General features: G+C 36.3%; 1 protein-coding gene across 8 annotated transcripts in view; it reads left to right on the top strand.

Annotated features, from left to right (window-relative positions):
* Uimc1 (ubiquitin interaction motif containing 1) overlaps window positions 1-25,505 on the top strand; it is a 135,030-nt gene that overhangs the window by 98,242 nt on the left and 11,283 nt on the right. For all 8 annotated transcript variants that reach the window (XR_010041121.1, XM_063230835.1, XM_013156136.3 and 5 more), the window contains one exon: window positions 663-816. Coding sequence is in view for 7 of the 8 variants with exons in the window: in XM_063230835.1 (XP_063086905.1) it covers window positions 663-816 (154 nt within the window). In the remaining variant the exon portion in view is untranslated. The remainder of the gene's footprint in view (window positions 1-662; window positions 817-25,505) is intronic.

The following is a 25,505-nucleotide window of genomic DNA, read 5'->3' as shown; positions in this document are numbered from 1 at the left end:
AAACATTTAGGCCTTAGTTTCTGCTTTTAATTTAAAAAGAAAATCACAAAACACAAGAAGTGTTATGTTTCTCTTGGTCTAAGCACAGATCTAACTTAAGTTAAATCCTGCTTGTGTTCCTTTTGACTTAGAGCTCTTTTGTTTTTGAATTCTTTATATCTTAATCACAGTGATCACTGTGTGTGTGTGCATGTGCATACATGCATGTGCATGTGATTGAGAAATTATCTTTAAGATGCTATTGAGAACCAAAGTGTGATGCACTTTTGTAATGAGGACTGTGCCTTGCAATGTGGCAGAGAACAGTATCCTCGTGTTTTGGATCCACATAGTTCTTGGTGTGAATTTAAGGTTTACCCACTTATTTGTTTGTGACTTTGTGCAAATTATTTTATTATTTTGGATAATACTTTTTATCTATAAAAAGAGTATACCAGTACCTTTGTAAGATTATGAGGATTACACGTATAGTATATACATAGTACTTAATATGTATAGTGAGCAGGCATTGAAAACATGAATATTAACTGTGCTAATATTGTCCTGAATTTGTCATTTTGATTGGTAGGTCCTTTGAAAGTAAATGAAATGGGGGATGCAGTCTTTTGCAGGTTTTTGGACAAAAACATACATATACAATTGCCATTTGATGTATTCTTCAGGTTGGTAACAGGAAAGATGCTGAGAAGGAAACACCTACTTCTACCTTTTCATCTACTAACCAAGTATCATGTCCACTGTGTGACCAAGGCTTCCCACCCACAAAGATTGAGCAACATGCTATGTACTGCAATGGTCTAATGGAACAAGATGCAGGTAAAAGATTCATCATGACAGACAAATTCTTACTATTTTTGTGTGTGTGTTAGTGGTTTATGCAATATAATACAGAGAAACGGACAACTCTTCAAAATTAAAGTTTTGTTTTCTGTCTAATTCTAGTTCTTTAAGAACATTTCATGTTCTTTTTGATGTTTCATTTTCATGTTCTTTATTACTTTTAGTAGATATATTATCTTGTTATTACATGTACCACAGGAAAAGAGGAAAGGGAAAGTCTTTCCCTTTTTTAATTTTTTAATTTATATTTTGGTATAGGTAGGCTAAAAGCTAGTACAAAGCAATGGATTTTGCCTTTTAATTTATATGCTTGCAATACTGAGACTCTTACAGAACTTTTGAGGACTTAAATTCTAGAGTTGTGTATTTTTCACTCAAAATAAGTGTCTTTTTTCCTAGAACAGTGTGCAGCTGAAAAATATAATGAATTTACTTTCTTGTCCTATATGTCTGCTGAATTACCCTGGAGCATTGGTTTATCTTCTCTATGAGTATAACAAAATAGAGTTTTGGTATATTGTAAGATAGTAAGAAAATCCTATTAATTATATCCATTGAAAACCCTGATCTTGCCTTTCTGTACAGTTTATGAATTTAACTTCTAAATATAATAGTATCACCATAGCTGGCTATCTACATCCAACACACTGAATGTAACCTTTAGGTAACTGGAAGGGTTGCAACATTCTTAGTGCTACTCAGTTCCCACAGTTTAGATGTGTTTAAAATTGTATAGTTGTGAAGTTTTTTGTTTATTAGGTTTTTTGTGGGCTTTTTGGAGGTAGGACCTCATTGTATGGTTCAGTCAGGCCTCAAACTCAGTGATCCCCCTGCCTCAGCTTCCCAAATGCTGAGATGCCTAACAATTGCAAATTATTTTATAAGTTAAAATTGCCAGAACAAAAGGCACATGTTATTTATTTTTCTGAAGTAACACACATTTTAGTTATTAAATACCTGAACTTATAATTTAATAGTTTGATTTTTCTGATTATAAAGTGGTACATGTTAATTGTAGTAACAGCGGCTTACATTTATTAAATTAGAGTTAGGCACTGGTAGGCACTGTTTGTATAAATAGGACCAGGCAATATATATATATACATTTATATCTATATACACCTATCTCTCTATATATACCTATATATCTATATTCCTATGAAATTCTGAAAACCACTTTTTTAAAAAGTACATTTAGATCTTTTTTTTTTTTTGTCTTTTCCTTTTTATCGGTACCGGGGATTGAACTCTCGACTGCCTGCTTGCAAGGCAGGCGCTTATGCCACTGAGCTAAATCCCTAGCCCCCCTTTTTTATTTTAAAGATAGTAAAGTACAACAAAACAAAGCCAATCAAGACAATGCAATGAAGTTGGTACAGAACTTCAGAGCAGGATACCGGGATAACAGTAATGGGTACCATAGTATGTCTTGTTACCTTCACAGTAGTTGTCCAATCAATCAGGTGTAGCAAAATCAAACAAAAACAGAACACTATAAAACCAATCAAAACAGAATATTGAATAGAGCAAAACAATTCATCAGAACAAAGCAAAACAGTGAAAACAATATTGGCCTTCAAAGACAAGACAGAAGGAAATCCTCCATATTTGCTACATTGCATAGGGTCATCCTCCCAAGAGATGCTCAGACCTCTGGCCCCAGGTCAGCAAAGTCAACCTAACAATACAAGCACTTGGTTGCTCTATGTGCCTTAGTTGCTATCAACTCTGGCTGACCTTGAAACTATCCAGTTGCTAGTGGGTGTTGCGGAGAACACGGAATGTTAGATACTCAGCCTGCATGTCAATAGGCTTACAGGAGACGCTGACTTATTCTCTCCCTGGCATGCTTGCGGGCTTGCTTGCGCCACTTACCAGGAAGGCTGGCTCGTTGCTTTCTTGCTCAGTTCCCCAAGTTCTAGCATGGCTGATTCTCAGAAGATGCGGACTTGTTCTGTCCCTGTCGCACCTGTGGTTCACTTGTGCCACTTACCAGGAAAGATGGCTCTTTTTTTTTTTTTTTTTTTTTTTGGGTACCAGAGATTGAACTCACAATCTCCTGTTTGCCAAGCAGGCACTTACACTGCTGAGCTAAACCCCAGGCCCTTTTTTTTGTGTGTATATGCTTTTAGATCTTTCTATTGCAGATGTGTTTTTTATGTAGTTGAAATGTAATTGTCAAGTTTTGTACTTTACTTTTTAAACTTTTATTTATATTTTAAATTTTATTTTAAAGAGGATAAAACAATAAAATCAATCAAAACAAACCAGTGTAAGAAATAAAGAACTTCAAAACATTATGAAATCAACAACAGTTATCATAATGCCTTTTAATGTCTTCAAAATAGTTGTAGATACCTTCAGATATAGTAGAAACAAACAGAACACAATAGAATAGAAACAATAAAAACAAAATAATGAAAGCAGCAAAGGACTTCAAAACAAACCAATAATAAATCCAAAATTGCTACCATAATATATCTTGCTATCTTTGAAATAGCTTCTCCTACTATTAGATTTAACTAAACAAAAGAGAATAAAACCTAACCCAATAAAACAATGGCAAGACCATAGGAAACAACAATGTCTACATCCCTCTGAAGGAAATCCCCCCTAGATGTCACACTGCATACCGATATCCTCTGAACCTGTGATCAGATCACTGGCCCTACATCTGCAATGTTAATGAAACACCAAAGCACCACATGCATCCAATTGCACTTCACCTCAATAGTTATCATCTCAGGTTGTGTTTCTCCAGATAAGCTGGTTGCTTTTGGGGTAGGTAGTGGGGAGATTGATACTTCTTATTTGCCAGCCTGTGTGCTGGAAGGGGCTGGGGTCTGACTGTTCCTGTCTGGTGGCAGCCTGTGCATGGCACTGGTTTCCACACTGGGCTTCTTTGCTGGTACAGCCAATGTTCTCTCTCCCCCCAGTCCATGAATGGCACTGACTCACAGGGCAAGGCTTGGTTTCCATTCCAGCGGTGGCCTGTGCATGGCACAGGTTCCCAGACTGAACTTGTTTGCTGGTGCAGCCATCGTTCTCTCTGCCCCCATGCTTTTAAACTTTTAACAGAAACTTTCTCACCTTACTAGTTATTTATAAAAATGTTTTTAATATCTGCATAATATTCTATGGTATGAATTGTGTCCATTTACTTAACTGTTGTATATTTAGTTAGAATGCTTCCATGTTGCCTTATATAATTAGATGGTATTGAGCCTCAAGTTGTTGCTGTATTTGGGGATTTTTAAAAATTTATTTTATTTTAAAGAGAAAAAAGGTAAAAATAAAAAAATAGTTTCAAATCAGGTTAGTTGGACAGTTACAATAATTAATATATTGTGTATTGTTGTCTTCATAGTAGTTACTCAGAGCACAAGACATAGGCAAAATATCTGTCCAAAAATATTAACACAAACCTTTCTTTTCAGTATAATAAGAGAAACTGGGTTACTGTAATTTTCAGTATAGAAATCTTTCATATCCTTTGTTAAATAGATTCCAAAGTGTATTTCATTTGTTTAGATGCTACCATGAAGGAGGGTATGCCTTCCCTAATTTCTGTCTCTGTGACTTGGTTGCTTATGTACAATAATGCTATTGATTTTTGAGTATTGACTTTATATCCCTCTATACTACTGAATTTGGATATTAAATCTAGGAGTTATTTTGGTGAATTTTTGAGAGATCTTCTTTATAGAGTGTCATGGCACCTGCAAATAATGATAATTTGACTTCTTCCTTTCATATCTTTACTTCATTTGTATTCTCTTATCTAATTGCTCTGGCTGAAGTTTCCAGAACTATATTGAATAGGAATGATGATAAGGGACATCCTCTATTGTTCCTGATTTTACAGTTAAATGTTTTATTTTTTGACCATTTAATATAATGTTATTTGTTGCTTTGTCATAGATGAATTTTTATATGATTTAGGTCAATACTATCTATTCTGATTTTCTGTAGGTTTTTTTTTTTATCATGCATGAGTGTTGGAGTTTTTTCAAATGCTTTTTCTGCATCTATTGATGTGATCATTTGATTTTTGTCTTTGGTTTTGTTAATATGGTGTTTTATATTTACTGATTTGTAATACGTTGAATGATCCTTGCATCCCTGGATGGATCCTACTTGATAAGGATGTATAATCTTGATGATTTGTTGCATCAAGCAAATGTGATGGTTATCCCTACTTTTTTCTGGGTCCCTGTGGCATGGAGTGTTGTTCTTCATCCTTTGACTTTTAATCTACGAATTTCTTCAGGGGTTAAATGTGTTTCTTGAGTGCAGCATATTGTTGGATCTTGCTTCTTGGTCTATTCTGCTAGTCTGCTTCTTTCAGTTGGTGAGTTGAGACTATTTCTGCTGATGATTATAACTGATATGTATTAGCTTTTCTGTTTCATGTTGATTTCCTGTTGTTTGTTCCCTGTTTTTCTTCTGTTTAACTGCTTTGATTGCATAGTAGCTTCTTTGTATTGGGGTTCATGTGTTTGTGGTCCTTGTTTTCTCCTACTAATATGTCTCTCCAAGAATTAGGTTGAGCAATTACAGTGGCCATAAATTTTTTCAGTTGTTTTTTGTCATGGAAGTTTCTTATATCTCTATCAATTTTTTTTTTTTTTTTTTTTTTGTCTTGTCAAGACAGGGTCTCTCTATGCAGTTCAGGCTGGCCTTGAGCTCACTTTGTAGCTGAGACTGGTCTTGAATTTACAACGATCCTCCTGCTTCAGCCTTCCGAGTGCTGGGATTACAGGTGTGAACCACTATGCCCGGCTTATCTCTATCAATTTTGAAAGACGGTTTTGCAGAGTATGTCATTGTGGGTTGAAGACTGTTTTTCTTTAGGGCTTGAGAAACCTCACTCCAAGCTTTCCTTGATTTGAGGGTCTGTGTTGAGAAGTCTGCTATGATTCTGATGAGCTTTCCTTTATAGGTGATATGCTTCTTTTCTCTTGCTCTGGTAGCCCAGTTTCCTGGATTGAAAGGAGGTCACTGGACATGGCCCAGCCAGGCAGAGAAACCTGTAGAGCCCAGTCTAGTGTGGCTGGAAGTTGGGCGGGTCCTTGACCACTGGGAGTGATGATCTTAAACTCCACCCCCTTGCTGGGGTGCAGAAACTCACTGCTGGCAGCATAGTTCCCAGGATTGAAAGAATTTTACTGTGCGTGGCCCAGGCAGGCTTGAAACCTGCAGAGCCCAGTCTAGTGTGGCTCCAAGCTGGGTGGGTTCTTAACCACAGGGAGCGATGATCTTAAACTCTCCTTGGCCCATCACCAGTGTGCTGGAACTCAGCTCTCCACTGACAGCCCAAAATCCCCCTATTTTGGGATTATTTAACAAGAATAGTTATTCTGGGGTTATTTCCCACAGGTAACAGTGGTACCTCAGTTCACAAACTTAATTTGTTTTATGATTTTTTAAAAAAAATATGACCATATTTGTGTGGGAAAGATGGCCACAGTTGTGTTTGTCATCCAATGCAGTTTGTAAACAAAACAAATTTTGCTAAACAATTACATTTGCAAACTAAATTGTTTGCAAACACAAGGCTTTATTGAATGAGAAATGTGATTCGTTTCTACTACTTATTCTTATATTCCTTGAATGTATCCAGATACTTATGTATTATCTTTTGTTTTTAATGGTGATGGGCGTTACGTGACTTACTAAAGACGTTTAAGTTAGGTAAGATTTATGGGGCTTGTGATCTCATTGGGGGAAATAAACATTTATCTAAGAAATTGATTGCAGTATGATATATGTATCATACAAATGGTTTATACCCAAGTGTGTGTCCCAACAGTAAATATAGTAGGAGAGAAAATAGTACAGTGAATTGGGATGATGACCCAGAGATACGGTGAGTGTAGTCTAGACTATGAAAACTTGGTAGGATTGGATAAATGCGTAGGAAGGCAAGTAGTCCCTTTATCCTCCTGTGGGTTTCAAAAAGATAGACATCAGGGAAACAACCATTAATCAGTAAGTTTCTCCTATTCTCAATAACTGTCTTGGTAACATTTTAGGTCCACAGCGAATCCTTGACTCCAATGTCTGCTTAGTCTTTTTTTTTTTCTTTTTAAAAAAATTTAGAGTTAAAAAAATTTTGAAAATTGTAGTTTATTAGTACATGGGCATAGCACATGTTTACATGCCTTGTGGGAAGTTGGATTAGGTACATAATGCTTAATTCCTTTTTCATCCTCTTTTCCTTCTTTCCCTCTCCTGGTCTTCTTAATCTTTTACTTTCTTGGGAATAGAGTTTGAGTGAGGCATTTATTAGTATATGAGGTATCTATTAGTGTGTGTGGCATATAGTATGTCCTTAGTAAATTTGACTTCTGTCTTAGTCACTTTCCATATCATCGAGACACAATACTTAACACAACTTAAAGGAGAAGAGGTTTACTTGAGCTTATGTTTCAGAAGTTTCAGTCCTAGAAAGTTCAGCAGGTAGTGAAAGGGCCTGGGCAGAGGAAAGTGGCTTAAATCATCACAACCAGGAAGCAGAGGGCAAAGAAATTGGGAGGGAGAAATATCCTTCTAGGTCATGACCTCAATGAGCCAACTCTTCTTAGATCACATTTAACTATAGTGCCCCTGTGATTTGATCACCTTTCTAAAGCTCCACCTATGAGTGCATGAGGCTTTTAGGGGGACATAACATCAGCTTAGCTGCCCTCATCTTCCTTGCCAGAAATACAAATTAGAGACTGTTTCTTGTTCCTTTTACTTTTTATGACTGGAAATAGAGGCCAGGCCCCCACCCTCATTTCTGAATCTTAGGTTAAAGGAAATCTCTCCTTTTGCAGAAGGGAATTGTTTTTGTTTTTGAAGACACATAACCTAGGCTAGGAGACCATTGGCCCAATTCCTAGGGGGTAGAATAAAGGAGGACTTTGTTATGTATTAAAAACTGGTGGTCAACTTAACACCAGCTGGATTACACAGCATGGCATTGAGCGAAGATGCTCCGCCTGAGGAAAGTTGCCAGGATAAATAGGTAGAGAAGAAGGGAGGTGTTGAGGGTTGAGGCGTTAATGCATTGTTGTGTGGAGGCATTGTGGGTTCTCCTATGAGTTGCTGTTTGAGCTGTTGGTTCTTCTGGAGAAGCTTTGGTTCTTACATCGAGCATTGCTTCATGGCTCCGGAGGCGAAGACGTGTGTCGCTTGGTCTCCAGGATGAACTCGTCACGCTGCTTCCTTGCATGTACCCGACTGTACTTGTCGTCGGAGGAGCTCGGGGCCTCTGTGTCGCTGAGTATGGCTGTGGTGCCTTTCAGGATAGCCCTGGTCTTTGTTGTGAGTGTGACTTCTCAGCTCCAGCGTAGAACCCTCATCCCACTAGCACAGCTCCTTCATCCTGCTGGCATGGACTTTCTGGCTTCCACCGCTGATCCTTGGGTCTTCCCCGCACGAATCCGTAAAAGAGACTGGCATGAGTCCTTCTTGTGGGCTCTGGACCTCCAGTTGGACTCATGGGAGGCACTGTCCTGAGCTCTGGGTTTTTATCTGGACTCATATGGGACATTGCTGTGGGATTTAGGCTCTTGACTAAATATTCTATGTCTTTGGTGTTGGGGATAGATTTCCTACGTTTTCCTGTGTTAAGTCCCGGTGACCATTATAAAAATAATATTATAAACTCCATGTCTTGATCCTAATTATTCTTTGTGTACAACCCCTGATTACAACAGACTTATCTCTAAGTTAGGTCCTCTCGTTCCTGTTTTCCCCCTGAAGCTGATTGTAGACATGCTTGGTTTGGCTGTGTAAAAGAAATAGTAATTAGAGTCATTTACATGAAATGTGTACTATTTATGCCTAGTTATCATATAGTACAATATCAGTTATGCATATAATTAATTATGTGTCTGCTTGATTTTGCTGTAAGTTTTATTTGATCATAATACTACAGTCTGGTTAAGTTGGCTTATCTGCTCAGTTTGCTTGATGACACAGGTGTCCAGAACTAGGAAAAAACAGAGGAAATATTTTTTATTTTTTGTCTTTTTGAGACAGGGTCTCACTATGCAATTCAGGCTGGCCTTGAGATCACTTTGTAGCCCAGGCTGGTCTCGAACTCACAACAATCCTCCTGCCTCAGCCTTCCGAGTGCTGGGATTACAGGCATGAGCCACCACGCCTGGCTGAGGAAATATTGTTTAATGATAGGTGTTTGAGGGGCCTGGAATTTAGCTCAGTGGGGTAAACACCTGCCTGGCAAGTGCAAAGTTATATATGTTCAGTCCTCGATACCAAAAATAAAAAGGTAGTGTTTGAAGGGATAAGAGTCACTAAGTTGTTCTAAACTGGAACAAAGGAAAGTTGCCTTGTTTTCTGTAAAGTATATTTGAGATTATTTTTATTTAAATACCTATAAAAATAAAACTTCTGATTTATTCATTCAATAAATATTTATTAATACTTGCTGTATACCAGATACAGTGAACAGAATATACAGAGTCCTTGTTTTCATGGGGTTTAAATTAAGTTCTAGTAGTGGGAGACAAATAGTGAAAAAAATAAATACACAATGCATCAAGTAGTAATAAATAATTTAGAAGAAAAAATATAATAACGAGGGGTATAGGAGCACTGAGTTTAGGAGATAGCAGTTTAAAATAGATTGTCAGGAAGGTTCCATTTAGGAGATAGCATTTGGGCAGGGACCTGCAGGAAGTTAGAGAATTTCAGTGAAAATGAGAAAGTAATGTAAGCAGAGAGTAATACAGTAAATTCAAGGACCCTGAGCTATGAACAGATTTGAATATGGTTGAAGGAAATGTGGGGAAAATGAACGGTGATTCCAGAGATAACTGGGTAAGGGACAGGTGGTGAACAGAGCACAGGACTGTTAGGGAAGAGTAACTATTGGAGAGATTTGAACAGAGAATGCGTATGCAAGCAAAGAATCATTCTGGATGTATGGAAAGTAGAATATTGAGGTAGAGGACAAGGGTGAAAGCTGGGAGAACAAAGTTAACACTTAATTTTTGGCAATATGATAGAGTAGGAAAAATGTGGGCTTTGAATGTAGGTAGATCTGGACTTAAATTTCACCTATACTGTTTACTAACTGAGTAATATTCAACAGATTATCTTATCTCTTTGAGGATTAGTTTCCTCATTAATAAAATTTATCTGACAGTATCAAGAAAGCCATAATAATTCAAGATATTTTATAAAATACTTTGTACTGTGCCTAAATAATAAATGGTAGCTGTTATTATTGACTATTTAAAACTATCCATATAGTTTTGTAAGGTTTGTGTTTTTGTCTGCTAGTACATAAAAGTAAGCCATCAGCTAGGTAGATCTAAGAGGAAGATGAAATGCAGTGCATAAGAGTGAAAGCAGTAAAAAAAGTTAGTGAGAAATAGATCATAGAAGAGCTAGGGAAGCTGAATACTTTAACTGTATATGCTTCAGGCCTACGTAGAGGGTTGTACCTTAGAGTTCAGATATTGCTAGGAGAGGAATGGATTGATTCTTCAGGGTTATCTCCAGAAAAGTAATGATGGGAGGCTGGATTGGTTTGGGGAGGTAGAGATCCTTCTTATAGACATGCCTGGGAGGTAACAGAGAGGACTAAGGTCTAGCATAGATTTGACTTTGGTGACTCAGCAAAAATGTGTAGGGCCTGAACATTTGTAAGTAAGACTTACTTCTCAAAGCAGTGACCTTTCCTGTTTTATATACAGTATGTGTATATAGTATGTGTATTTGCCTAACTGATTGCAGTTTGTATACTATTCAGTTTTCTCACTTGTATTATTGTGGCTTTTATGGTAACCAAGATGATTAGAGTAAGAGTAAGAGATTGCTGTTGGTGCCAGTCTATTGAGAGGTTAAAGTCATGAAGTAGGATAGATTTAATAGAAATAACGTGGGTTTTGGAGACAGGCTACCCTGTCAGGGAATATTTAAATCAAATACAGGCTCTGATATAATTGAGATTATAGTTTGGTTGGGTAGATAAGACATGCACATGAATACTTATAAAACAAGGTCAAAACTACTAAAGCATATACAAATAAAATCTGTGTTGTTTCAGAGAAAATGTGATTAAAGATTGAGAGAGAAGGATATCAGTGTAAAAGGACAGTAGGCAAAAATCACATATATCGAAAAATGTGGTATGTAGCAATTCAGTGTGATTGTAGTGTAAGCATTGTGAAAGGAAAGAGTAGGTAATTAAAGAATGACAAATGTAATTATATTTGTTAGTATAGGGCACTTTTTTTTAACTCTTAAGAGAATTATTTGTGTTTTACCCACTGTTGTTTACAGAACTTTTGTATGTGTCATAATTTAGTTTGCATAACTGAGAAACCTTGTTTAGGTTTATGTAATGCTGGATTTTAGGTGATATCTCTATCTTTTGACTACTTTTGTCACTATTAGGCTTTTTTGAAGAGCAACTAAAATGTATGCTACCAGCTACAGACTTTTTGCTTTTAGTGGAAAGTAGGAATTCTTTTTCCCTAAGGCCATAGGTGAGTGTAGAGCAGTGATGGTGAACCCTTTAGAGAGGAATGCCCAAATTGCAACCCAAAACCCATTTATTTATTACAAATTGTGCCAATACTGCCATTAAACCTTAAACCTGAATACTGGGGTTTTAGTTTAAAAAAAAATAACTCATACGTTAACATCCTTTATCCTAAAAAGAAAAACCAACATGCATCATAGGTTTCACTACCACTGGTAGGAGAAGAATGTGACACACCTTACCTGATGTACTTATCTACTCCTGGGCTAGGCACTATAAACCAAGTTGATAGATAGGTGTCATTTATGAGTCAAAACAAGTAAAAACTATTTGAAATTCTTTAGTATTACAATATTAGAAAATTCTATCAGTAGTCACAATAACAGAAAACATTAACAATGGGTTTGATACATGGGATTTCTTTTTTCTTACATAGGAAGTCTGAAAAGAGGTAGTGGCTCAGTGATCTAGTTAGGTTTTTGCCCTTTGGCTTCCCAGTCCTGAATTTGAGACTGTATGGTTTCAAGATGACCTGCAGGATCTCTAGCCGTCATATCTGTGTTCTGGGCAGAAAGGAGAAATCCTATAGGATATGACTGCTGATTCTGACTACTTTGATCTGTTTTTTATTCCTTGCAATCTCATGGAATTTGGCTTATTCTAAATTATGGTTGAATTGAGTCAGTTCTAAATTTAATGTTTGTTCCTATTATTTAGATATATTTATGTCTTTTTTGTCTGTGAAACTATATTGTCTCTGAAGTCACTTTTTACAAGTGATTCAACTTAAAATTTTTCTTAAATACTTCTTTTAGTGAAATATTGTTCCTAAGTTTTGGGGTGCTGCAGTTTCCTTTGATTTATATATCCCCTGACAGGTCAGCCTGTCTCCAAAATCCATGTTATTTCTATTAAATCTATCCTACACGATTGTTAACCCCTCAGTAGATAGGTACCAGGCTTTTAGGTTATTTCTGTCCGGGACAAAGAATTATACAAAGCAAACATAAATAGTGCCGCATTTTCATATTTATTACAGGTAGGAGAAAACCAGAAAGATAGGGAAAAACTGGCTCTGCAGAGGGACTTTGAGCCAAGTAAAAAGGGAAGAAAAAAAAAAATAAAAATACAGCCAATAGTGTAGGATGGGCTGACATGAAGAGGTATGATAGTGAGTGCTTAATCGTTTTTGTGTATTTCCCACATGGATACAACATCCAGGCTGTCCTGTCAAGTTCTTGCAAGAAGACCATGCAGGATCCTGAGAATTGCTCTGTATGTGTCCCTCAGGATCTTGTCACACCTCTTTTCACAGCTAGCATTATCCAACATTCCTGCTTCAGTCTTGTGATAGATGCTGGGAATGAGGGTGTCAAAAGTAGTAGGAATGTGATTCATGGGATCTTAAATTTATACTCAGGGAATTTACAGTCCAATGAGGAGACAGACATGGGCACGATTAAGTATAATACAGTTTGGTTGATATACTAAAATAGAAGTGATGGGACCATAGATTTAGCTCAGTAGCATAAGTGCCTCTCTGGCACGCGTGAGGTCGTGAGTCTGATCCCCGGTACCGCAAAAAAAGAAAAAAAAAAAAAGGTGATGACCACCTACAATATTAGAGTTTAATTCCAATTACTATGATAAGAGTTTCTTAATTAGTTGTTCCCTAATAATGGGCATATACTTTTTAACATTTTGTATTAAAAGTAAACATCCGGGCTGGGAATTTAGCTCAGCGGCATAAGCACCTGCCTTGCAAGCAGGTGGTTATGAATTTAATCCCCAGTACCGATAAAAAAAGGTAAACATCCAAGATAGCTGTATTCTCTGAAGTTTGCCCTAGCATTTCTTGGGATCTGAATATAGTCCTTACCAGTGTGTATAAATTCTTTTTAATTATTTACTTTTTGCCTCAAAGATGCTTTCCAGGTTTTTTCTACTTACTTACCAAGTTTCTCGATTTATACAGCCGAGAATAGACAGCAATCAATAATCATCCCTTCCTCCTCTTTTTTTGGGGGGTAGGGTGGGGAAACAAACCTGGGGATGGAACCCATGGCCTTACGCATGCTAGACAAGCACTCTTATCACGGTGCTATATCCCCAGACCTTTTTGAGACTAGGTTTCACTGAGTTGCCCAGTCTGGTCTTGAATTTTTAATCCTCTTGCCTCAGGAGGATCACAGGCGTGTACCATTGTGCCTGCTTTAGGGAACACTGTCAAAGTTTTTATTCTTGAAGCAGAAGCAGTGCTGATCCTGGAAAAAAATCTAAACATTGTGAACAAAAATGGCAGTGATATGGGGGAAAGAGCACTAGAATCATGTAGAATTAAGGAGATACTGTGTGGGCAGTAAGTAAAAAGAATAGACTTCATTGCCACTGATGATGAAATGAGGAAGCTGGAGAAGTAAGAAGAGGTGGGCTAGTCCAGAGGTCAGTGAGAGTTGCATGTCTGAAGTGGTATATTTAAGGGAATTGGGACATACTGTATCTCTAGAGCAACTGGAGATTTAAAAACACATGCCCCGCTCCCAAACATAAAAGTAAAAGAAAGAAAACCAGCTACTGATACCACCATACATATTTTGGTATATTTATTTATTTTGAGGGCACTTGGAGCAAGCACCCCCACACACATAGTTAGCTATTCCTAATTCAAAACTCCAAAACCTGAAATGGCTCCAAAATTTGAAACTTTTTGAACACCAACATGATGCCACAGGTACAAAATTACACACCTGACATGATGTAACAGGTTACAGTCTAACCATAGGCACACTAAAACTATATAAAATGACTTAGGCTGGGTAATAAGGTGTCAGGCTCAGTACATAAGGTGTATATAAAACATAAATGAATTTTGCTTCTTTGCCTAAGATGTACATGTTCCAAAAGTTGAAAAAATACCAAATCGTAAATATTTCTGGTTCAGAGCATTCTGGAAAAGGGATACTAGTATGTTTGTGTGTTCTGGTTTTACATTTGGTTCCTCCCAATCCCAGTATCATAAACATTTATCAAGTGTCTCATTTGGTTAGAAATCCTTTATGTTCATAAGCTTATTTATGATTTTTAACTTTATATAAATGCACTTAATTCATTATATTTTTGACAGAGAAAAACAAAATGACAAGCAGTTTTCTAAAAATAATTTTTTTTTTGAGATAAGGTCTTGCTGTGTAGTTCAGGCTTGGCCTTGAGTTCACCGTGTAGCCCAGACTGGCTTGGAACTCATGGCAGTCCTCCTGTCTCAGCCTCTTGGGTGCTGGGATTGCAGACATATGCTGCCAAGCCTGGCCCTTTAGTACATGTTTACAGTGCATAATGACTACATTCATTTTGGAGAATTCGTGCATGTACATAACACATTTTACTTCCTTTTACTTCACCTTCTCCTCCCCTTCTGCCCCTTCCATCTCTTGGTCCTCTTCCCAGTTACAAAATATCTATCTTCCTGTTTCTTATTATCTGTCTTTTATTTTGATCTTTACATTATTTATACTTTGGATTTCTCATAGAAGAGAAACCATTTGATATTTAACCTTGTGTATCTGGTTTATTTCAATTCACATTATTGTCCCAAGGCAGGAGCAGCAGATAAAACAAAGGACATTTAAGAAAAGGATGTTTGGAATACAGCCTAGGCTGTCTTATCAGCTATAAAGTACATTACTTTCTAACAGGCTTCACCTCAGACCTATTCATTGTTTTCTAGAGAGACATCATATTTGAATGTCCATGCTATTGGACATAGAAATATATCCTCACTCATAGCTAAATTACTGGATAAACTTTAAACCAGTACTTCCAGCCCACACATGTGTTACACATGTAACGTGGATTGAGTGTAGAACTGCAGCACCCTCACTATGGTCTCATTTATCTTCTGACAGCTTTCAACCTTTTAGTGAATATTTCCTCATGTTAGCTCCACTATGCTGCATTAATGAAATAGTGTGTGGTGTAGGATATGAAATGGTAGACTGCCTGCTGCTGGTACCTGCTTGAGTTTTCAGTGTATTTGCTCTTCCTCTCTGTTCCTTTTAACTTCTGCTCTTTGTGCCTGTGTCAGAGACGCAGGCTTAAAATTCTTTTAGCAGTTTTCTGCTGCCAGATGTTTGTATTCCTTTCTTGAAAAATAAAGTAGTTCTTTTTAACACCTGAATTAATACCAAAGCATTATGTGGTGAAGGAGTACCAACAGTTGAAAACCATTTTAGAAGAGTTCTCTCATTTTAGGATCTAGTCACACTTTTTAATTCAGGCATTTAGAGCATTTTAAGAAACAGCAAAGTTCAAGGAATTACTATTAGATCAGTGATGTGAATTGAACTATCTTAGAGCCACAGAAAGGGCTATGATTTCTTAGTAAAATAAGTATTATTATCCTGATTAACAGTGATGAAACTACTATCAGAGAGGTTTACTACTTGCCTAGAACTTAATAGGGGGTAAAGTTGGGGCCCAAGCCTAGCTTGCCTAACTTCATAACTGGCGTTCTTTTTCATAGCAGTTCATTGTTCTGCTACCCTTATATAGAGGTAAACCCACATAGGAAAAGTTTGTGAAGTTACAGAAGCCTCCCTTAATTTCAGGGAGGCAGAGTAGTAGAATCTTTTACTTCTGAGCACAGATATGAGATCTGATCTCTCAGAATTGACCTTGTCAGCTTTTTTAGTTACATGGAAGAAATGTTTTAATTACAGAAATCCTGAACACTAAAATTGAGAGGATTGTAGCATCTTGAACCGGCATGTTCCTAGCCACTGTCGTTTACCTACAGTACACTCCATCTAGAACCTCCCCTGATTACTTCAAATCACATCCCAGATAATCATTTTATTATTTTACTTTGTATCCCAAAAAGATAAAATCTTTAAAAAAAAGAAAAACTAACCATAATGCCATTATTATACCTAAAGAACTGATGATTATTTCCTTAATATTATCTACTATCCAGTCTGTTTATATCTCCTCGAGTCTCCTAATTATTTTTATAATTGGTTTGTTGAAATCAGGATCCAAATGAAGTCACACATTTCATAAACTTTGATGCTAAAATGTCAGGCTCCTTAATTTATGGAAGAATCAAACTTCAAGTTTTTAAGACTGAACCATTCACACGTAAGTTTTTAATTTTATTGTTAGCAGAAATTGTCATAATTTTTTATTCCCTCTAAAGCATCTGATTCCACACTATGCAGGTAAGACTCCAAAACTAGTACACTTTAAAACAGTTGTTATCCTGAATATTGGTGGTGCAGGCATGTAATACCAGCACTCTTGGGGTCCAAGGCAAGAGGATCACAAGTTTAAGTAACTTAGTAACTTAGGACCCTCCATTGAAAAAAAAAATTAAAATAAATTTTAAAAGGGCTGGGGATGTAGCTCAATGTGAAGCCCTGGGATCAGTTCCCAGTACAGGGTGATCAAAGCTTATCCTCAAAAGAATGGATAGTAAATAGTTTGGGCTTTCCATATTTATGATCTCTGTCATAACTGTTTAAGTCTCTGCACACATCTATTCAGTTTTGCCTTAGTAATATGAAAGCATGATAGATGATTTGTGAGTCAGACAATATGTCCAATGAACGTTTACTTAGGAAAACAAGAAGCCAGCCTGTAGTTTGACTATCCTTGTTGTACAGCATGGTTTTCAGAATGTGTTCTATGTATCACTAGGCTTCTGAGAAGTTAAGGGAAAGGGAGGGAGAGTGGGCAGAATGAGTACTAGCATAACATTCCAGCATCACTGTCCACCACAGTGAACACTCAGCCTTTTACTATTTTATATATAGGGTATTGCCATTTATATGAGATTTTATTTAAAAACAGTACTCCTTATTTTTTAAAGTTGAAATTTATGGATTTATGATACAGACCTAGTCTTTATAATAACAGTTACTACTCTTACTATTGCTTTGTACCATACACTATCTCATGTATCTTTGCAGCAAGCTTACAAGTTAGCCTTGCTATCCTGAGGGACAAATAAGTAACTTGCTCAAAATCACTAAGCTAGTAAGGTAAAGTAGGAATTAGGACTTTAAACTGTTTTATTTGGGGCCTGTATTTTCTCTTTATTTTGAAATTTTTCAAATTTCAAAAGTACAGGAAACAATAGTAGAATATTTTATTCCTGTTCTCTTTTTTGTGTAGTACGTTTTTATACATTTTTTTTCCTTTATGATAGTGGTTGTAGACATTATGACACTTTACCTCTAAATACTTTAATTAGCATGTGTCACTTAATAGCAAGATTGTTTCCCCACAAAATCATAATATCGTTATTCAAGGAATTTAATGTTAATATAATACTGCTATCTAAGGTACATCTTAAGTTCATATTTTCTTGATTATCTTCAAAATACCTTTTACTGTTTTTCTTAGGTATCTACTTTAGGATCATTTCACTTAGTCATCATACTATTTTAGTCATCTTTAGAAGGTTCTTCAGATATTTTTCTTAATATTTTATTTTTAAACATTTTGACTATTCAATAAAGTTGTACAGTAACTGTTTTAGAGCCTGTCATTAATATTTTATCACATCTATGTCTATCTGTCTATAGCCCTCCTTTAATCTGGGTTATGTTTTGGTGATTTTGAGAATTAATTATAAATAGCAGTTCATTTTCCCTGAACTACTTAAGCATGAAAATCATGAACAATATTTCTGTGAAATGCATTAAATACAAATTTGCCCAAGTATTTGCAAAACATAATAGAATATTAGTATCACCCCCAGAAGGTTCTCTCAGACCTATTCCTAGATATTCTTCATCTCTTCCTTCACCCAAAGGCAACCATTGTTCTGTTTTGTTTCTATAAAAATTCTAGTTTTTATCTATTCTAGAATTTCACAAAAATGGATTTGTATCCTTATATTCTTTTAAGATTTAATTTAACTGATGCATACAAACATAAAAATTATATATACTAATCAAGTATGAGGTATCTTTGTTTTGTCTTTGAGTGTTGGGAATAAGACCTAGAGTCTTGCTCATGTTGGGCAAGGATTCTACCACAGAAATATACTTCTGTTCCCCCCACCATGTTTTGATGCATGTATACATTGTGTAACACTTCTATCAGATTTAAATTACCTATTTCCTTAAATATTTATTATTTCTCTATAATAAAAATGAAATTATCATGTAATCTTTAAAAATACATTGTCTGTGGTCACCTTACTATGCAATAGCACAAAGAACTTTTTTTTACTGCCATCTTAATTATCACTTAGTGCCCATTGTCGAACCTCTCCCAACCCTTCCTCTTTACTATTCTCACTGGTCTTTGATAACTACTGTTCTACCCCTCAACTTGTATGAGGTAAGCTTTTTTTTTAATATGTCAAGTATGTGTATTATATATTTTTCTGTGTCTGATTTATTTCACTTAACATAATAATCTCCAGTTCCATTCCCATTGTCAGAAAGAACAGGATTTTATTTTTATGGCTGAATAGTATTCCACTATGAATATGTACCACATTTTCTTTATCCATTCATCCTTTGATGAATACTAGACTGTTTCCATTTCTAAGTTGTTAGGAATAGTACTGCAGTGAATATAGATGTGTCTTTGACATACTAATTTTACAAGAAGTGATAAAAAAATTATGGTGAATGTTTAAATTAAAAACTTATTGCAGTTAAAGACATGTTGTTATTAATCCTCCTAACTTCCAACACACTTATCCCGTCATTCTTGCCACTGTCTGAGGCAGTTCTGGAAGTCCTATTTTGTGTGTGTCTTTAAAGGTAAAACTGATAAAAAAAATATGGTGAATACTTCTGCTGAGTGTTATGCAAAGAAAGACAGGCTCCTGAAAATGTGATATGTACTTAACCACCTTATTCACTAGATTTGGCACTGTGTGACTTCTGGCTCTTCTCCAAAGTCAAAATGACCATGGAAGGTAAATATTTTGAATCAATTCAGGACATCAAGACTGTCAATACAGTACAACTAAAGAAAGAACTTTAAGGAAGAACTTCATTTGTAAGAAAGAACTTTCAGAACATCTTTAGGAAGTGGCAAGAATGATGGGATAAGTGTGACCAAAGCAAGGAAGAGTATTTTGAAGGGGATTCATAGCAACTATCTTCTACTAATAATTTTTTATTTATTTTTTTTTATTTTATTATTATTTTTTTTAATCATCGGTACCAGGGATCGAACTCACGACCTCCTGCTTGCAAGGCAGGTGCTTATGCCGCTGAGCTAAATCCCCAGCCCCTACTAATAATTTTTTAAAATTTAGACATACTCTATTTTTTAGTCATGCCTCATATTTCCTTTGACCATATACCCAGGAGTAAGATCCCTGAATCACACAGTAGATGTATTTTTTAATTTTTGAGAAATCTCCATCCTGTTTTTTGTAATGGCTTTATTAATTTATATTCCCATCAACAGTGAGCAAGGATTCTTTTCTCCAAATCTTTGCCAACACTTGTTGTTGTTTGTCTTTTTGATAATAGCCATTTTTAACTAGAATAAAGTGATAGCACTTTGTAGTTTTGATTTACGTTTCTCTGATTATTACTGACATTGAACATATTTCATGTACTTATTGACTATTTGTATGTCTTTTTTTAAAAGAAATGTCTACTTACGATATATAGCTCTGTTTTTAATCAAATTATTATTAGAATAGTTGTTGTTGCTGTTATGGTGAGTTCCCTATACATTCTGAATTGTTAACCTCTTTTTCTCTGTTTGCAAAATATCTTCCATTCTGTAGTATGTTTCCACATTTGTATGCTTATTTTATTTGCTGTGCGGGAGCCTTTTTGTTTGACGTAATCCCATTTGTCTGTGTTTGCTTTTGTTTCCTATGCTTTTAGAGTATTGCCATTTAAATCCTTACTTTTTCCAAGGTACTGAAGCATCTCCCTTACATTTTCCTCTAAAAGTTTTCATTGTTTCAGGTCTTGCGCTTAAGTCTAAACTGCATGTTTACTTGATTTTTGTAACTGGTGAGAAATGAGGGTCAGTGCATATTCTTTTGTGTAATGCTTCTTCCATTTAGCATGACATTTTTTACATAACTTCCCACAAACAGTATGTGAGAATTATAGAACTCTCTGCTGACATTTGGTATTTGCTGGGTTTCCACACCATAATTTTAATTGTCTTAATTTGACTAATAAAATTGAGCAGTTTTTCATGTGATTATTGATTTATTTGTATATTTTTTGCAGAGTATTCAGATGTTTTGTGTTTTTAAATCGATTGACTTATTATTGAGACAGGATTTCCTCATAGAGCCTGAGTACCAATTAGTTTTGTTAACTATATATTATACAAATACTCAGATATGGTGCTTTACTTGTCTGTTTTCCTAATTATACCTCATGAACAAAAGTGTTAAGGTAGTCTGATTATCAGTTTTATTTTCCAGTGGTTTTATTTTATTTAGGTTTCTTTTAAAGTTTTATTTTGAAAGTAGTAAAAATACAACAGAACAAGACAGAACAAAGCCAGTCAAGACAATGCAGTGAAATTGGTACAGAACGTCACAGTAGGATACTGGGATGGTAGTAATAGGTACTTTGGTATATCATTATCTTCACAATAGTTGTCCAGTCAATTAGTTATAGCAAAGTTTAAAAAACCCAGAACATTATAAAACCAATTGAGAGTATTGAATAGAGCAAAAGAAACAGCAAAACAAAACAGTGAAAACAACCTTTGCCTTCAAACAGAAGATAGAAGGAAATCCTCCATATTTGCTGTATTGCATGTGGTCATCCTCCCAAGAGATGCTGAGACATCTATCCCCAGTAGCTGTGGGGTGGGGTGGGGGAGTGTATTTGATTCTCAACCCACGTGCTGGTAGGCTTCTCGGAGCCACGGGTTCTCCTCCTGGCCCAGGCTGGAGCACTTACCAAGAGGGTAGAAGAATAAGCTGCCTAAGTCCCACCATGGCTGGATCTTGGAGCGCTGGTTCTCCTCCTGGTGAGGGTACTTACCAAGAGGGCAGAAGAATAAGCTGCCTAAGCCCCACCATGGCTGGATCTCAAAAGCTTTATTCAGGTTTATTTGATTCTTACTGAGATTTAAATTTAAGTAACCATGTAGTAGATAATTAGTTCCAGCAAAAGCAACAAGAGAGGGAGAAAAGACAAGCTTTTATTCTTGTTCTTTTTTTTTTTTTTTTTTTGTAGCAGAGATCAAACTCGTGACCTTATGCTTGCTTACCAAGCAAGAGCTTGAACCACTGAGCTAAATCCCCAGCCCTTTTGCTGTTTCTTATGTTGTATCCTGTCTACCAGGATTAGGGTGGTGCCAGTCCAGCGGACTGATCCAGCAGTCACCCATCCTTCATCCCAGCACCCTTAATCCCAGAGTTGCAATACAGATCAATCACACATTCTTGATTCAGCCACCTCCAAAAAACCCTTATGACTGCATGTGGCTTTGGGGGACATCTAGACACAAACCATAACACAAACCCATCTAAATTTGAAAGGGAATTGTTATAATTTATGGAGGGATAGCTTAGATAGATTCCCTGCAGCAAAGAATACAATTTGGCTTTGCAGTAAGCATTTATATTTAGAAATTCAATATAGTTATATCAGATTCCCAAGTTAAAATCTCTCTCTAGTAGAATAAGACTATCTAGTCTAGTACCTGAAAGAACAACAAGAATTTATTTTTTGAATGGATTGAGGCAAATAGGATCTTTCTATTTTAGATTGAGCTCTAGAGGCATTTTCATCTAAGTTATAAAAATATTCTGTTGCTCTTAAAACCAAGGACATACTCCAGCAGATTTGTGAATAAGAAGTTACCTTGACCAATTGATTAATTAAATATATATTTATATTCATTACCAGTTTTATGCCCAGATATGTAGAATATTGAAAAGATAGTCTGAGGGCTGGGGATTTAGCTCAGCGTAAGTGAGCTAAAGTGTCTTCCTTCACATAAGTGTCTTCCTTGCAAGTGTGTGGTTGTGAGTTCGATCCCTGGTACAGATAAAAACGAAAAAGACAAAAAAGAAAAGATAGTCTGCGAGAAGAGATAAACAAGTAAAGCAATAATTATTACATTGTGTGAGATGTGCACATGGGGTCCTATCAAATATAGAAATTGAGGACTTCTTTGGTTAGAGAAGCCTTTCTGGTACTATCTGTGGTATGCTAGCCCCAGATTATTTATGGAGCAGTATGAAAGGGTAGATTTGAGGGGTTGAGAGTAAAAACAGGGAGACCCAGATGCTGTTGTATAAACTGAGAATTTCTTCAACAAAAGAGAAGTTTGTTGTGTCATGAAGCTTATATTCTTGTGAGGAAAGCAGATAATAAAATTAAGAAAAATGAAGCCAGCACAGAGGATAGAGAATGGCTAGAGCTGACCGGAGGCTGGGGGGACTATTTTAAGTAGAAACTCAAGGATGAAAAGGTGACATTTAAATCAAGTCATTCTAGGTAAAAAAAGAATAAATATAAAAGTCCTAAAGCAATGTTTTGCATGTTTTTCAGAGCTGCTGGGAAGCCACAGTGACTGAATTAGAAAGGGCAACAGGTAAAAAAGAAGCGATAAGCAGTGGTCAGATCATGTGGCACTTTTGTACTTTATTCTAAATGTGATGAAAAGCCCTCTTGAGGTTGCAAATAAGAGTGATGTAATCTAACTCTGGTAAATGTATGGAAAATAGTCTAGAGAAACAGGATCAGAAATAGAATTGGAGAGACCCAGCAGGGGTGGGTTGCATTATTCCTGACAAGATCTGATGTTTGCTTGTTCATGGTAGTAACTGTGAGTTGAAGATTGGGAACATTTTAAAGGCTGATACGTTGTAAAATCCATGGAATATGAGAAAAAGAGATGACTTAGGTAAAATTGAGGTTTTACCCCTAAGGAACTGGATTATTATGTTTTCATTTCCTGAGACTGGGAATACTGGGGCAGTATCAGGTTTGGAGGAAGAAATTAAAATTTTGGTTTCATGCATCAGTTTAGTATGCTGTAATGAATGACTAGCGATATTGAATAGTGATATACAAGTCTAGAAATAACCAAGTGAGAAATATTGGTGCATCTTTGTATGCTAATGGGAATTACTAAAAACAAAAAATGGAGCAATTAATGTTTCAGGAGAGATGATGATATGGTTTGTGTCTACATGTACCCCCAAGCTTCATGCAGTCATAGGTGGAACATTTCAGAGGTGGCTGGATTTGTGATGATGGGATTAATTCATGGTGCAGTGCTTGGATCAAGGGCACTAGGATTAAGGGTGTGAGTGGTACCTCCTCTAAGCAGCCTGGATAACATATAAGGAAGGGAAAGAGCTATGGTCATCTCTTGTTTGGCTACCTTCTACCTGCTGTGAACTGTTTGTCCTCTGTGAGTTCTGTCTGCTATGACACTCTACGTTGGAGCCAGTCACTTATGGACTGAAACCTCTACAAACTGACCAAATAAACATTTCCTCCTTTAACTTTGGGTGTTGGGTTTTTTCCCAGCAACAAGAAAAGTAAGATAGATAGCAAGAAAGGTATCTTTAACAAAGCAAGAGGTATTAGGAGCCAGGGTCAAGTGGAAAAGTTGGGGCCTTAAATACCCTTGTGGGCAGTTCATCTTATGAAAAGGAGAGAAGATAGAGTATATGGGAATACATTCAGGTAGATTAATAGTTCAGGTAGTGGAATGATATAGAAGTTTTCCAAAGTATTTCTCTTTTTGTTATCAAAAATGTCTGAAAAGGTGGTTTAATATTGGAAGTCAGTTAATATAATACACTGTATCATAAAATAAGGGACAGAATCCCCGGTGATCAAGTAAATGGACACAGAAAAGATATTTGATAGATTACACATATCTTTGTGATAAAATACTCAGTAAAGTAGAACTGTATAGGAACTTCTTAACTTGATAGAGAACATCTGTGAACAACTCACGCTCTTATTGTATTTAATGGTGAAAGACTAAAAGCTTTTCATAAGATCAGGAATAGGATAAGGTTGTCCTTTCTTGGAATTTCTGTTCAACATGGCACTGGAGATTGTAGATAGAACAATTTGGAAAAAATGACATAAAAACATACATTTTTTTTTTCTTTTTCCTTTTTATTGGTACCGGGGATCAAACTCACAACTGCTTGCTTGCAAGGCAGGCGCTTATGCCGCTGAGCTAAAACCCCAGCCCCCAAAACATACATATTTGAAAGACAGAAACTCAGTCAAATGATTGTGGTAAATCATAAAAGGTCCACTAGAACAAAATGAACTCTTAAGTATTCAGATAATGAGGGTATGTCAAAAATATCTCGGATTTCTTGTAGTAACCAAAGTAAATGGCTTTAAGGCATGCTAAGATTAGTACTAGTTATCTCTTAAAGGAGAAACACTATAGTAGGACTTTTGCAATGATAGAAAATTTCTGTATCTATGCTGTCAAATAAGGTAGCTACCTGTGGCTGTTGAGTACTTGAAATGTGGCTCATGGGACTGAGTAGTTCAGTTTTAAATTATATTTAATTCTAATTGGGATTAAAGTAGCCACATGCTAAAGGAGTGGTGGATAATTACCTCTCTTAATAGCCTTTGTGTTGAAACTAGTCTCTGTAGACTGTATAGGAAGGAGGGGCAGGGAGGGAGTTAAGTGCCTCAGTAGGTACTGGTGATGGGCACTTACCCTTCTTCCCTCTGTCCCACAGAGGAAGTGCTATGCTGGAGGAGCAGTGGTCATTGTAGGAACACACACAACTCTGTAGCTACTTGTTACCTTTTTTTTTTCACTAAAACTTTATTACCATCTATGATAAAATATGAAGACTATTCCAAAAATACAGTGAATGTTAAAATTTCAAGTTTTGTTATAATAAAAGGAACATTACCATTAACCCCTCTTAAAATACTCCCCCTTGCTAGAATATGCTTCTTGTTGTTTTCTTCTGAGGTGGTTTTGAGGTTGAGGATGAGTTTAACCACCGTCATTCTGCCCAATCTCTCTTAACAGTGCCTGACTAGATTTCATACTGAATTCTCTGCATACATCTATATGACATGTCTATCTCAGCCTTCAGAAACCACAGTAGGTGGCTCCTTTAGAACAGCTAATTTTTTTTTCAGTTTTGAAGAAACAATTTCAAAGGAATAGTACTGCAAAGACTGGTCCAGGCTATTCT

This window comes from Cavia porcellus, unplaced genomic scaffold (genome assembly GCF_034190915.1).
Source record: "Cavia porcellus strain 051 isolate PalLab524CR breed Dunkin Hartley unplaced genomic scaffold, mCavPor4.1 scaffold_19, whole genome shotgun sequence".
NCBI lineage: Eukaryota > Metazoa > Chordata > Mammalia > Rodentia > Caviidae > Cavia > Cavia porcellus.
This window is presented reverse-complemented; position numbering and strand designations above follow the sequence as displayed.